The 13,498-nt window shown below is 46.2% G+C and overlaps 2 protein-coding genes across 2 annotated transcripts; both read left to right on the top strand.

Annotated features, from left to right (window-relative positions):
* The first annotated feature begins 6,106 nt into the window (after positions 1 to 6,106).
* RIOX1 (ribosomal oxygenase 1) lies at positions 6,107 to 7,955 on the top strand. Its single transcript, XM_058807614.1, is given in 3 exon segments — positions 6,107 to 6,331; positions 6,334 to 6,438; positions 6,440 to 7,955. Coding segments are annotated over 3 exon segments (1,827 nt in total). The 3' UTR covers positions 7,937 to 7,955.
* A 1,373-nt stretch (positions 7,956 to 9,328) lies between these two features.
* On the top strand, positions 9,329 to 12,357 carry LOC131559338 (acyl-coenzyme A thioesterase 6-like). Its single transcript, XM_058807667.1, has 2 exons — positions 9,329 to 9,355; positions 11,776 to 12,357. The coding sequence occupies exons 1-2, from the start codon at positions 9,329 to 9,331 to the stop codon at positions 12,355 to 12,357; spliced, it is 609 nt and encodes a 202-aa protein (XP_058663650.1).
* The last annotated feature ends 1,141 nt before the right edge of the window (positions 12,358 to 13,498 follow it).

Genomic DNA, 13,498 nt, shown 5'->3' with positions numbered 1-13,498 from the left:
AACAACTTGAAGGTGATCGAAATGCAAAGATTACGTGATGTTTCTCTTCATTATTATATTCTCCCTGCATACACCATCCCCCTTATTCCTCTTTACTTCTGAATCAAGCAAAGAAACAGAGCAACAAAGAACACAGGCTATGATGTTGGCTGGCAAGCAGCCAGAAAACAAAGCAACTGAAATCACTGGGAATTTCAGAGCATCATGTGCAAAAATAATTTACCAAGTTTACATAGGAAATGCTCAGGCAGAAGTGTGAGTATGACACTGACTCAGTTTCACACTGATGCTCTGACCCCCAAGTCATCCCTTGTTCATAAATTAAACTGAGAGGTTGCAGGGGTTCTCCTTGCATCTTTTTGCATATCCCTTTGCTTTCCAAGAAAGCAAAATCAAGACAGAGAACTGCCTTCCCTCTCAAATATTCAAAAATTGCTGGAGGATAAGATAATGATTTCTACCAGTCCTAAGTTTTCTTCTGATTTTATGAAAACATTCCTGGCTTAACATAGCTCTTAAAATGTTGCATTCCCAGTACCTTCAGTGTAACACTCCTTCTCATTCACAGTCTTTGGATTTCTGACAGAATTTTTGTGAAGCATGGTGCCCTTAATTTCTTATGAAAACTTATTTCCAAATGAACAACTCCTATATTATCAAGAAGCTCTGCATCCAAATGAAAAGTATAAAGGAAAAGGCCAGGACATGCTATTGTAAATAAAATCTAATGTATGCTTCAGCTATTTATAGCTTTTACAAATATTTATTAGATGGCAAAATTCATTTGTTGCCATTACTGCTTCTCTGCTCAGCTGATAACTTGACCTCCCCATTGGTGACTGAAGGGAAAGGGGACTGTGGTGGGAAAGGAAAGGAAGATGACCCTAGAGGTCACTTAGCTGGACATGCTGAGCATCCAGCACAGCAAGCTGCACATTCACAGTGCTGCACTGCAGGACCAAGGCACGTTCTGAGTACTCAGTCTTCCCACAGCCTTTCCATGGGAGGGGGGGAAATTACTTCTCCAAGGTCTGACACTGGAAGCAATGCTTCAAATGCTTTGATCCTCATGGATAACAAAGAAATGGAAGATACTTCATAGCATTCACAACAAACCAAACCCAATTTGCTCCTTATCACCTTTTCTTTAAGGCTGGGAACAGGGCTCCCTGTGTAATACACAGGATTAATGGAGTTGACTGTCCCTGTCATGCCCACTGACTCCTGCCAGCTGTGCCTTTCTAGCCAAGATCCTTCCTGGACTCAGTGGGATAGCAGGAGAGTATGCTATTCCCTAAGGACCTAAGAATATATTACACACACATTCATGACAATGCAAACTCCTTTATCCCCACTGCAGATACCCCGGAGGCTTAACATCATTCTTCCCTATTGGTTATCTAAAATAATGTCAGTGATTAAATCTCCCTTCTCTAATCACACCATAATATTATCCCTTCTAGGAAGAAGCCATACCAGTATAAATACTACCATATATGCATTTTTCTGCTCACCGAGAGGAATTCCATCTTTCTGGCAATATATATAAAACAATAGGAGCTTGTATGTCTGAATGAGCACTGGAAATGTTCAAAAATACTTCTATAAGGTGCCATATTGGCTAGTAGCAACACATATCTACTATGGGAAGCAAATAAGCAAGTACTACAGGGGCTTTCTCCTGTCGTGCTCTGAGCAGATCTGAACCAATATGGTTGCTAAACCAAGGCATTCTGTTTGCACAGTATTTTCATCTTGGTAGTGCAGATCTGAAGTGAGCAAGCAATTTCAGAGTACTTCAGAAAACCTTCAATATAGGAAAAAAAAAGGTAAAGTCTTTTTGCAAGGCTTCTGACTAGAAGAAGCTTACAGGAAAAGCAAATGTTGAATAGGGCTGCCCTATGTTGGCACAGCTATATGTTAATGTTGAAATAGTGGGTATACGTGTATTTAATGAGCAAAGCTATGCAGTTGCCATCATTAGTGCAGAAAGGATATGAGGAGCAAGAATCCTTTAAAACCTGTCTTCCATGGAAAGGCATCAGCCAAACAGCTTGTCAAGAGCCATGGTCTGTGCATATCAAAAGGATATTCTCTAGCACAAGATTTATGCATTGACAGTACTTTCTACCTTGGTTCTTTAGATGTGATTAATCCCACATGAGAAGTATTTCATTCAGGTCCTCTTTGCCTTCATTTTAGGATGGGGATTTTCTCTTTATGGCCATTTCTTTCTCTCCTTCTGCTGGAGCCTTGAAGTCTGGAGCTTTGTATTTAATCACTGCCTATGGAGTCACTGCAGATGGTATCTGCTCAATGCTACCAAATGCTAGATGGCATCTAATAAAAGTACAAAAACCCTCATAAAATTATTTCAGAATTTGAAAGTACACATGCCTATTCAACATGGTGAGTAAACTCAGCCAAACTCAGTCCTACTTAAATACATTATTTTAATTCAGCTTTAATTCCAATGTTTCTGCTTTAGTGTCACATGGTACAAAAGAAAATGTCTGTGCTTCCAAATCCCTCCAAAAAGATAATTTCACAGGGAGGACAGGACCTTCTAATTATGATTTTTACAAATGTGCTTTAATATGGCTGTTCCATGGCAGGGAAAGCTTCTTTTCTCAGTGGGGCTCCTTGTACAAGATAACCAGGATTAAAGACCACAACCAGTCACTGAATAAGAAAATCCCTGAGAAGACAGAAACAGCTGGAAGGAGGCCAAAGCTGCTGCCAAAAGATGCTTCAGTGAGTGAGTGCATTCACTCTGATGAGGGAGGCCAGAGGATAGCTCTTGAGAAACAGTTCCTGAATTAGCTTTCAGTCGTGTTATATCTGGCAGTGAACTTTATAGCTTTTACAATGAGCAGCAGGCTTCACAATCCAGCTGAGTGTCCTTCCAGTGATGACACAGTGGATGTAGCTAGGCTGTATAAGAAAGATTGTCAGCTAAGCAAACCTGTTGAAATGCTCTTTATCCTTACTAGGTATTAGTTTTGGCATGAAAACAAAACTGATTGTGCAAAGAAAGGTCGCCAGCAAAGTAATAATGAGAAGAAGGATTAAGCTGGGCTTAATTTTCTAATAGTGACTTGTTTACATTAATGATTTTCTGGGAACACAGAGAAGGTCTGCACAATGGTGAACAACTGAGTATCTAATACACAGGAAACTGCAAAGAATTTTGTCCTTTCCACTCATTAGTGAAGACTACTCATAGTTTTGCAGGGTCAGGACTTAACCCAAACTGCTCTTTAAATTTGAGATTTCAATTATTTGAATGGCATAAGGCTAAAATATCAAATGAACCCTACATCTCTTTAAGGTGCCATTTACTTACTTCTTTTGAAGTCACTTGTGACTCTCTAATAGATTGTACTCACCACATTTATATGTCCTAAATAAAACACATGTGGCTCTTGGCAATGCAGATTATACGTTCATAAAATCCAAGTAATTTTGTGCTAAGTTCTAATTAAGAAATTTAATTGAGCCTCCAGTTGCTACTCTGTCTGTGTAAGCAGCAGCTAGGGATCACCTAATCATTCAGAGATCTGTATTGCTTTCCTTTTGTTTATTTAAAGAGCTGTACATGACACATATTTCTTTAGATGAGTTCTCTTTAAATATTGGACAATGAAAGCAAAGAGCATGTAAACTTTGTGGCTACTCCTAAACAATCATCTGAGTACTCTGTAAGTGACACTGAAGCTCTCTCTTTTTGCCCTAGGTCAAAACCCTTTCTTGCGTCACACAGAAAAATAGCAACATTCTTTATTCTCGAAAGAATTTATTATTAGAAAGGCTAAATTGTCAAAATAAATGTTTTCTTGTTATAGAGATTTAACTACTATTATTTTCCACTGTGTTCTTCGCTCAGAGACTTTGTTATACATAATAAAAATCCAGTGTCTATCAGCTGTCTCTCACCAGTAGAAAGTGACATCCCTATGAAGATCAGGGCCCTCAAATGAGACTTTGAACCCCCTGTACTGGTAAATATCCAGAACAGCTTTGCTGCTGTCATTACAGATATCCTGGTGTAACTCAGGTCAGGCTCTGTGCACAGCGCCTGGCTTCTTCTCAGAAGGATCAGTTGCACTCCAGTAAATTAAGCAGTAACACAAATAACAATCCAGTCACCCAGGTTTTTCAAAAGTCTTCCCCCTGCCAAGCCTGTTTAGCCGTGCTTACGTATAATCAAAGCCTACAATGGCCTAACTTTTACCATATTTCAAGCGCTTTGCATCTCGATTTTGTTAAGGGTCCAGTTCTGTTGAAATGGTTTCAGCTGATAAGATTATTCTAGTAAGCAGGGCTTAACCTTGGGGAAACAAAGAGTGGATTGAAATAGCGTTCGCCCTTCCCTTCTCTTCCAGTCTGCAGATGCACGCACAGGCTGTCTGCGCTCCCCTCTCGCTGCGCTCCGCACCCCGCGGGTCACCTTGCCAGGCAGGCGCGGCGCTCCCCGGAGCGGGGCGCACAGCGCTGGTCGGCCTCTGCCACCTGCTGGCAAAGCCGCAAACGGCCCGGGCGTGAAATCGCAGCCTGAAGGCTGCCTGTGCACTCCTAAAACCTGTCTCCATTAACTAAAACCATCGTGGCACAAAGAGGACAGCCTTCTACTGCCGTTGCTCTTCACGCAGCTTTGGCTATGCCCGAAGAATTCCGTCAGAAAAACACCTCCAAAATTAAAATAGTTGTTCTTGCACATATACATAAAGGCCTTCATTGATTAGAGCATATTGGTGCTCTGTGAGACTGATTTGTATTGTTTTTAAGGCAATTCAAACAACCTTTGAGGTATCTGCATCAATTCTAGAATTGAGATTAACATCTGAACTTATCCTTATTAGGCCTAACTGATTTCTGCTCCTGAATTGTGGTAAAATTGAAATGTAGGTCTGGGTTGAAACCTGGCAAAAGGTGAAAATTCTCTCTTCAGCTTTATATCCTATGCCTGATACACTAAGTAGCCCACACAGCAAATCTGCGTATGCCTTAGAGTGTTAGCTGTTTAACATATTCTGGGCAGCTGACATTCATATCTGTGAGAGGTTAATAACACCCTGTGAACCAGAGGGTTCCTGGGCACACTTGGGTAATTGCTGCAGTTAAATGCTTTAGACTCACAGCAGCCTCTGGAGATGAAATTCTCATGCAAAATTCATTCCCATGAATTACTGCAGTTCATCAAAGATTCTTCTCACAAAAGTACTGCACAGTGAATTTCTTCAACTGAAGCTTGTATCTTGATCAAAAATGTAAGTCTGTCAATACAAACCCCTACCTCTGCCTCAAGCAGAGTCTTGTTCTACCCCTCTAGGAAGCTGCAGCCTCTGGAAGCACAGAGCAGCCCTCAGGCTGCCCAGCACCACTAACGCTGGCCTTCTGGGAAGCCTCGGAGAGAAACAGAGAGGAAACGAAGGTCTGCCCAGGTTATTAGACAGTGAATGGATTTGGGGAAAAAAAAAAAAAAAAAAAAAAAAAAAAAAAAAAAAAAAAAAAAAAAAAAAGAAGACACCAACAAACCAAAAAAACACTATGTGACAGGACCGTCTTTTGGGTTTTTGGGATCCTTTTAAGATGACAGCCTTTCAGCTGCTATCACCATGAGAAGCCCAAGAAAAGGGGAGGGGGATGGCACACAAGAATTAGCTCCATTCAATTTGGGTTACTACTCCTTGTGCAACACATTATGAAATGAGTGTTAGCTCATCTAGACTCATTAGGTTACAAAGTAATTCCAGGCTGTCTAAAAGCATATCTTTACCGTACGCCTTCAGACAAAACACAACTTTCTGAACGTACTGCTTAGAGCGTACTTCCAGAACGAAGCTTCCCAGCCAAAGAACAGACCTGCATCGTACCAAGGCGAATCGCCTCTCTTTTTCTTCCGCAGGGCGGGGGAAGCAAATATACCCAGCACATTTTAAGCGGCGGAGATGACAAAAGACAAGACATTTTGTTCCACGCTGCACCACAGGCACCCATAGAACGCGTCCTTCCGGCGGCAGACGGGGGGCGGGGACAGGCGGGGACGGGCTCCATCCCGTGCCCGGGGCACTCCCGGCGGAAGCGGTCCGCGGGGCGGGGAGCCATGGCGGCCATGGTGGTGGAGCAACGTGAGTTGGGGCGGCTCTCGGCGCTCGCCGTGTACCGCCGGATGGCGGGGGCCGGGCGGATGGAGCGGCGCCGCCGCGGGGCCCCGCTGCCCGCGGGTCGCAAGCGGGCCAAGGCCCGCCCGAGGCGCGGCCGGGCGGGAGGCGGCGGTTCGGAGCCGGAGGCGCCGCCGCCCGCCGCGCCCCCGAGCCGCGTGGAGCTCCCCGAGGAGGCCCCCGTGGAGGCCCCTGTGGAGCTCCCCGTGGTGGTCCCCGTGGAGCTCCCCGTGGAGCTCCCCGTGGTGGTCCCCGTGGAGGCCCCCGTGGTGGTCCCCGTGGAGGCCCCCGTGGATCCTCGGCCCGAGGCGACGGACGCTGGGCCTGACGCGAAACCGCATGGTGGCCCCAAGGCGATGCCAGGCGGCCCGCGGCCGGCCGGGAAGGACGGCGGCGGTGTGTCGGGGCTGCTGCGGCGACTGGCGCGGCTGGAGGACAGCCGGCAGCGGGCCGCCGAGCTCTTCCGCTGGCTGCTGGCCCCGGTGGCGCCGGCGGAGTTCCTGGGGCGGCACTGGGAACGGGCGCCGCTGCTGCTGCGGCGGGGCGACCCCGGCTACTACGCGGGGCTCTTCTCCACGGCCGACTTCGACGCCGCCTTGCGAGGAGGAGAGGTTCACTTCGGCACCCACCTGGATGTGACCAGCTATGCCGAGGGAGTGCGGGAGACGCACAACCCCTCCGGCAGAGCCCTGCCCGCTGTCGTGTGGGACTTCTACCAGAACGGCTGCTCCCTGCGCCTCCTCTGCCCGCAGGCCTTCTCCCCTACCGTCTGGCACTTCCTCTCCATCCTGCAGGAGCAGTTTGGCAGCATGGCAGGGGCGAACACCTACCTCACGCCCCCGGGTACACAGGGCTTTGCCCCCCACTATGATGACATCGAGGCCTTCGTGCTGCAGCTGGAGGGGAAGAAGCACTGGCGTGTCTACAGGCCCCGAACAGATGCTGAGGTGCTGCCCCAGTTCTCCAGCGCAAACCTCACGCAGGCTGAACTCGGTGAGCCTGTGCTGGAGACTGTGCTGGAGGCTGGAGACCTGCTGTACTTCCCCCGGGGCTTTATCCACCAGGGTGATTGTCTCCCTGATGCACATTCACTCCACATCACTGTGTCTTCCTACCAGAGGAATTCCTGGGGGGACTTTCTGGAGAAGCTCCTCCCAGCTGCCCTGCAGATGGCCCTGGAGGAAGACGTGGAGTACCGACGGGGGCTTCCCATGGACTACCTGCAGTATATGGGGGTCGCTAACTCTGACACAGTCGATGCTCGGCGAACAGCCTTTGTGGAGAAGGTGCAGAGCCTGATAAAGAAGCTTGTTGACTATGCACCCATCGATGCTGCTGTGGATCAGAGAGCCAAGTCGTTTCTTCATGACTGTCTCCCTCCAGTGCTCACGCGAAGTGAAAAGGCACAGAGTGTCTACGGCTTCCCAGCCCGGTGGCAAGATGGAGGCCCCTGCAATGTTGATATTCTGATAACAAAAGACACCGAAGTACGCCTGCTCCGTCATGGCATTGTTAGACTGTGTAATGAAGAAGCAGGTATGATGCTGTACTACACTACAGAAAACTCAAGAGTGTATCATAAGGAAGAGCCCAAGTTCCTTGAGCTAGATCCTGAATATACAGACAGTATAGAATTTCTTCTGTCTTCCTATCCAAATCATGTAAGTGTGGCTAACCTTCCATGTGAAACCTTGGAGGAAAAGATTTCTCTAGCTACACTTCTGTTTGAGAAAGGTATTCTGACTACAAAGAAGCCTCTGGCAAAAATCTAACCCTTATTTTTTCACAAAATAAAAGTACACTTGTTTAGAAAATGTTCTGTCTTGGTCTTGCCTTCCGTCTGCTAGATATGAATCAGCAGTTCAGGTCTGTGCATCTCATCTGGGGGTAGAAGGTCTGTGTCGTGGGTAGAGAAATCAAATGTTCTGAATAAAATAAGTATTTGCTCTAGGAGCAATTCTGCATGGCTGAGTGCCTAGAGAAGAGAATTTGTTATCTTCTTTTCACCAGCCATGTTATTACACCCTAGGTAACTTCAGGGAGGTTGTGAACTTTCTTGTAGTCATCGTCATGTTTTCAGAGTATTTTAAAGCAGTCTGCTCAGCTGCATGCAGGAAATACTGTTCATAGGCATATTTGGTAATGGTCACCATTCTGTGTGCCTTTGCTGGGCATATGGTGTGGCTTCAGGCCCATGCTGTGTTGTAAAGATCCCTTGGTCACACATTTACACTTCCTAAAAGAGGGGCCTGCAGGCAGCTCCCACTCAGTTTGAGCAATCGCACCCACCTATGTGGCCCTGCCCCTACTGAATGATGCAGTAAGATTTTCTCAGGCAAACGTGATCTGTTGCGTTTGAAATGCTTCAGGTTCGCTTGCTTCCTTTTCAGTCCAGTAATACAGGTAAAATATCTTCCCCTCCTGGTTTCCCCACAGCAGCGTTTAGCAATTAAATTATTGGTCCTTTCAAGGCAAGTGGAGTGCCTTCCAATATGTTTGGGGATTTTTTGTGCTGGGTGAAAAAGTTTCATTTTAGGACCTATCAAGTTACACGAATATGTGCCTGGCTGTGAGGTCAGTCCCCATAAATACTGGCAAACCTCTGAAACATTTTTCCACAATGCTATTTTATCATAGCAGTCAGCAGGTGAGAGGTATTCTGTGTTTAAAGCCTCCTGAAGCTATACTCACAGTGAGTGGGGTGCATTGCCCTGTGCTCCTCTGAGCTGTTGGGTTATCCAGGTTTTGCAAGATGGCACCCATACGCTCAACTGTTTGGAATTTAAGTGTACAGTATGTCCTCCAAGATCCCATACTTGGAACACTGCCAGCCTTTCCTCCCTCTTTTGTCTGTATGCTTTTGCTAAATCTTGAAAGTTGAGCTGTGTAAAATTGCACAAGATCATGCTGGGGTGCCCTTGGGCCTCTTGGCTCTGTGAAGCGCTAGTGGCTGGACAGAAATGCTGTTGCCAAACTCATCCTCTGACCCCCTGTCTATTCATCCTCACCAGCCATCCTTACCGCACCATTTACGTCCCTGGTAAATATCTCCTGTCTCAGTGGTGCCCTTCCTGGGTTGCTCTGTGTGCTCTATGTGCAACCACAGGCACCAGCACTGCAGCTTTGTTGCTTGAGGCTGTGCTGCAGAGCTGCACCAGGAGCTCATGCCGCTCTTTCTGCGATGGCTGCAAGTACTCCCATGTCTGTTTTGAGCATTTTAATCCTGACCAAAGACAGCATAAAATCTCCTTAGCTTTTCCTTTCCCTGGACTCTGGAAACTGCCTGGACTTACAGGACACCTTACAGGTACTCCTCACAGATTTACACAGGACTAGCTAGGCACAGAGTTTCTCTTTTCTTAATTGCTCTTTCTGCAGAAAGCTATTTCTTGCTGAGACCTGCAGAGTATACCAAATTTTTTTGACTAGGAGGTGGTGGTCCATTATGATCCCAGTAAGAAAAGCATATTTTGTAAGGTATCTAAAAATGCCATGTATTATAGCTAACACTAATCTTACATCCCTTTAGATGCTGAGAACCCCAAGCAAAGAAGCATTTCCCCATGTCACGCAGACGTGGTTCATAGGAGAGATTGTCTCTGTTTTGCGGAGAAAAGAAGAAAACCCCACAACTTTGTCAAAGTTGTAAAGCTTGGTATGTTTATTACAGTGCTGGACGCATGTGGACATTGCTCTCCTCAAAAAAGGCATGCGTGCCTCTGAGAACTTCAGGTCTCTTTTTATCTCTCTCTCAAATACATATGCATACAGTTTCACAATAGGTTCATACATATTCATTTTTATGGGTTTCATTGACATTTACCGCTAGTTCCCTTTTATCAGAAAGAATTCCGAGGTCAGGCTGACTTGCCCTTACAGCAGTCCCTGTCACTCTCTATCATCTTTTGTCTCCCCCCCTTTATCTCTGTCCTTCACTGAAGTAACTTCACTGAGCTTAGGCCTTGCAGTCTGGCTAAATAACTACGATTTCTAACCACAGACTCAACTCAAAAATGTACATTTCATCTAAATTAAAATGGATTTCTATCCTGGAAAATTTTCACTTTGCTTCATCTCCTTTCAGTCTTTTAAGGTATTGTAAGATTCTTGAATAAGGAAACAGCTCTGTGTAGCATATCTACAGTCAAAGAGAAACAATGTTTGCAAGGGAATATCTTTCTGCACTGTTCAATAAGGGCAGGGCCACATAAGCTGTGTTACCTCAGGTCCTGGGTGGGAGCTGCCTGTGGTCTTCGTAAGGAAGAGCTGGCTGAGTTTCCTGTAGGGCTTGGGTTCTGTGCAGGCAGCACAGGCCTGAAGGCCCCGTTGTACAGGCAGCGCAGCACAGGCACCAAAGGCATGGGGCAGCGTCGTGTCCTCCAGAGGTCATAACACCGTGGCTATTGGAGGGGAATGTTCTGCATGCTGTAAGGCAAGGACCATGCTGATGGTCCCTTCATGGGCTTCCAAGCAGTGCAGAAACACAAATGAAGATACAGGGAACATATCCACCAATTTTTCCAAGCGAAGCTGAGCAGGACAGGAGAGTTTTGAGAGAATAAGCATTTATTTGCTCTCGTAATCAGATCCTTGGGGCACAGGAACAGCATCTTTTTGAAGGACACAAGGACCATTGAGTTTCACAACATCTATATGGGGCACAAAAAGTGGGGAGGGGAGTCGGCAGTCCCACACGTGCCTGTCACTTTGCCACTTTCGAGAAAGATGCAGAAATACTCATCTGGTTTAGCTAGCACCTGCCAGAATGCTCACCTAGGAAAGGGGAAGGATCAACAGATATGCACTGGTACTATTCAGAGCATGGGTACTATTCAGATACCACAATCTCAGAGTGACTGAGAAGAGAAGACACCTGCATTGTGGAGAGGAGACACCTGCATTTTTTGAAGCAGCTTTCATGAATTGTCACCACATGCCCACATGTGAACCTTTACTGGTAGCCAGCAAGGACAACCAGTGGGAGGTTGTCCTTGGCTGGGTGTTGGATATCTGCCAAACCACTCTTTCAATCCTCTTTAGCAACAGGAGAGGTGAAGAAACTAAGAAGAGAAATCTTACAGATCAAGACAAGGACAGGGAATAATTCATCAATATTTTGGCCAATATCACTGACAAAACAGACTTGACTTAGAGAAGATTAATTTAATTTATTGCCAGTAAATAACAGAGTAGACAGAGAGATATAAAAAGAAAATTAAAACCACCTCTTCCTCATCTTTGAGCAGCATTAGGTACATCTCTGAGATGGCTGAAACTGTCTCTGTCAAATATGGGGGAACCTTGATCTCTTACTGCCTCCCACTACCAAAACGTTTCTACATTAGCTGTAAATAATCTTATTTTTCTCTTGCAACCAGAGTTCAAATAGTGTCATTGTTCTTGTTCTCTCTTGGCTATCATAAGAGAATGTTTTACATACAATAGAAAAAAAAAAATTTGTGTAGGAGATGCCTGTCATTTGTTCAAAAGAAAAAGTAAATATTGCTGTCACATTCTTTGTGTAGTTTTGCAAACTCTCAGCATTAGACAATCTTGCCCTCCATGAATCTTTTCAGCTGAGCACTGATGAGCATTTCCTCCTATCTCCCAGGTGAAGGGTCCAGGGGTTGGCCTGCTTGGTTTCTCCAAAGGAGCCGAAGTGTCCCTTGCCATGGCTGCCTTCCTGAAGAACATCTTGGCTGTTGCTTCCCTCAATGCCCCTGTTGCTGTTACAGTGATTCCTCTCTCTTACAAAGATAAAATCATCCCCACTGTGACCTTAGATGAACACAAAGCCAAGGCCACCAACTCCAAATTTCTTGACTATTCTGATGGCATGGATGATCCCTTTCAAGCTCCTGGCGACCAAAGCCGGATCCCACTAGAGAAAAGTGAGGCACAGCTTCTATTCATTGTGGGCCAAGATGACTGTGTTGTCAAAAGTGAGTATCATGCTACTGAAGTCTGCAAGCTTCTGCAGGCTCAAGGGAAGAAAACTTTTCAGATCCTCTCCTACCCTGGAACAGGGCACTGCATAGACCCACCCTTTTTTCCTTTGTACCACATAGGAAGCCACCCTGTTTTTCACAAGCGAGCAGCCCTGGGTGGGGAGCTCAGGGCTTATTCTAAAGCTCATGTTCATGCTTGGTCACAGATCCAGGCATTTTTCAAAAAGTATTTAATTGTTAACTAATGTGCAACAAATAATGTGCAAGTAACACACAATTTTGAACAACCAGATCTGATAAATTCTACTACATTTATCAGGTCAAACCTTGTCACAGCTGTACCAGTAAAACTACAGGATATTTCATGATTTTGCATATCCATAAAACAGAAAAAGTTGTCCTTTAGCTTAAAGCCATTACATTGCTCATAAATTTTTAATTGTACAGGCCTCCTTCAGGTACTGAGAGGTGGCAATAAGGTGTCCCTGGAGCTTTCTCATCTTTGAGCTGAGATGCTCCATCTGTGTCAGGGGATCAGCTGTGATGATCCCACCCTGCCGTGGGTGCTGGCAGGGATGCAGCAACGGCTCCAGGCAAATCTGGCATCTCCCAGCACATGTGGATCCACACCATTCCTGCTTAAATTCCCCCCACCCCCGCCTATGTGTAGGAAGCTGCATTCATAAAAGAAGCCTCAACTTGAATGCAGACAGTGGACTCGACAACTCCAGAGCCATGTGGCAGGTCAGTGCCCGCTCCCTGTGCCGGGCCAGCTTCCGCGCCTGGCAGAGGCGGCTGCCCTGGCCCGGCCCCGCACCTGCAGCCCCACGGAGCCGCGGCCCCGCGTGGAGCCCCGGGACAGCCCCCGCCCAGGGACTCTCCTCCACGGCCCCCTCCATCCGCCTGTCGCCTGCCGCCCGCAGCCTCTTCGATCAGCCGCTGGCCATCACTGTGCAGGTCAACCCTTGTCACAGCTGCACCAGTACAGCTACAGTGTCATCTATAACTTTGCATATCCATAACACAGAAAATAAATGGGCTTGCCTTTTCTGCTTCTTTTCTCCTCTGAACCTTTTTGCTCAAGGGTCCAGAAAAGGAATGGTGGTTTTTGCATTAGTCTTTGATAAAACAGGTCATGTGCAAAATGCACAGTTATGTTTCTTCGGTGGTTTCTATTCCTCTAATACTTGACAGTCCTTTCCATGTCACTGTGGTCTCTACATGAATATGCTATCCTCAGGTCATACTAATTGTCTCTAATGACAGTTCTGGAGCAGAGATTTCACTGCTCTTCTGGTGACTGTGTCATTGCAATGGAAACGTCTCTGACCTCTGTGCTGCTGGAAGTGTGTAAGAATGGCTGCTATGGCCAGGATGCTGGGCTCT

Source organism: Ammospiza caudacuta, chromosome 6, assembly GCF_027887145.1.
Source record: "Ammospiza caudacuta isolate bAmmCau1 chromosome 6, bAmmCau1.pri, whole genome shotgun sequence".
NCBI lineage: Eukaryota > Metazoa > Chordata > Aves > Passeriformes > Passerellidae > Ammospiza > Ammospiza caudacuta.
Note: the sequence above shows the minus strand (reverse complement) of the source record. Positions and strands in the feature narration are given on the sequence as shown.

What these genes read in the sequence shown, in the direction of transcription:
- LOC131559338 (XM_058807667.1), top strand. Translation starts at nt 9,329, where the DNA reads ATGCCGCTCTTTCTGCGATGGCTGCAA. An exon ending in TCTTTCTGCGATGGCTGCAA is followed by an intron (nt 9,356 to 11,775) that starts GTACTCCCATGT and finishes CCTATCTCCCAG; the next exon opens with GTGAAGGGTCCAGGGGTTGG.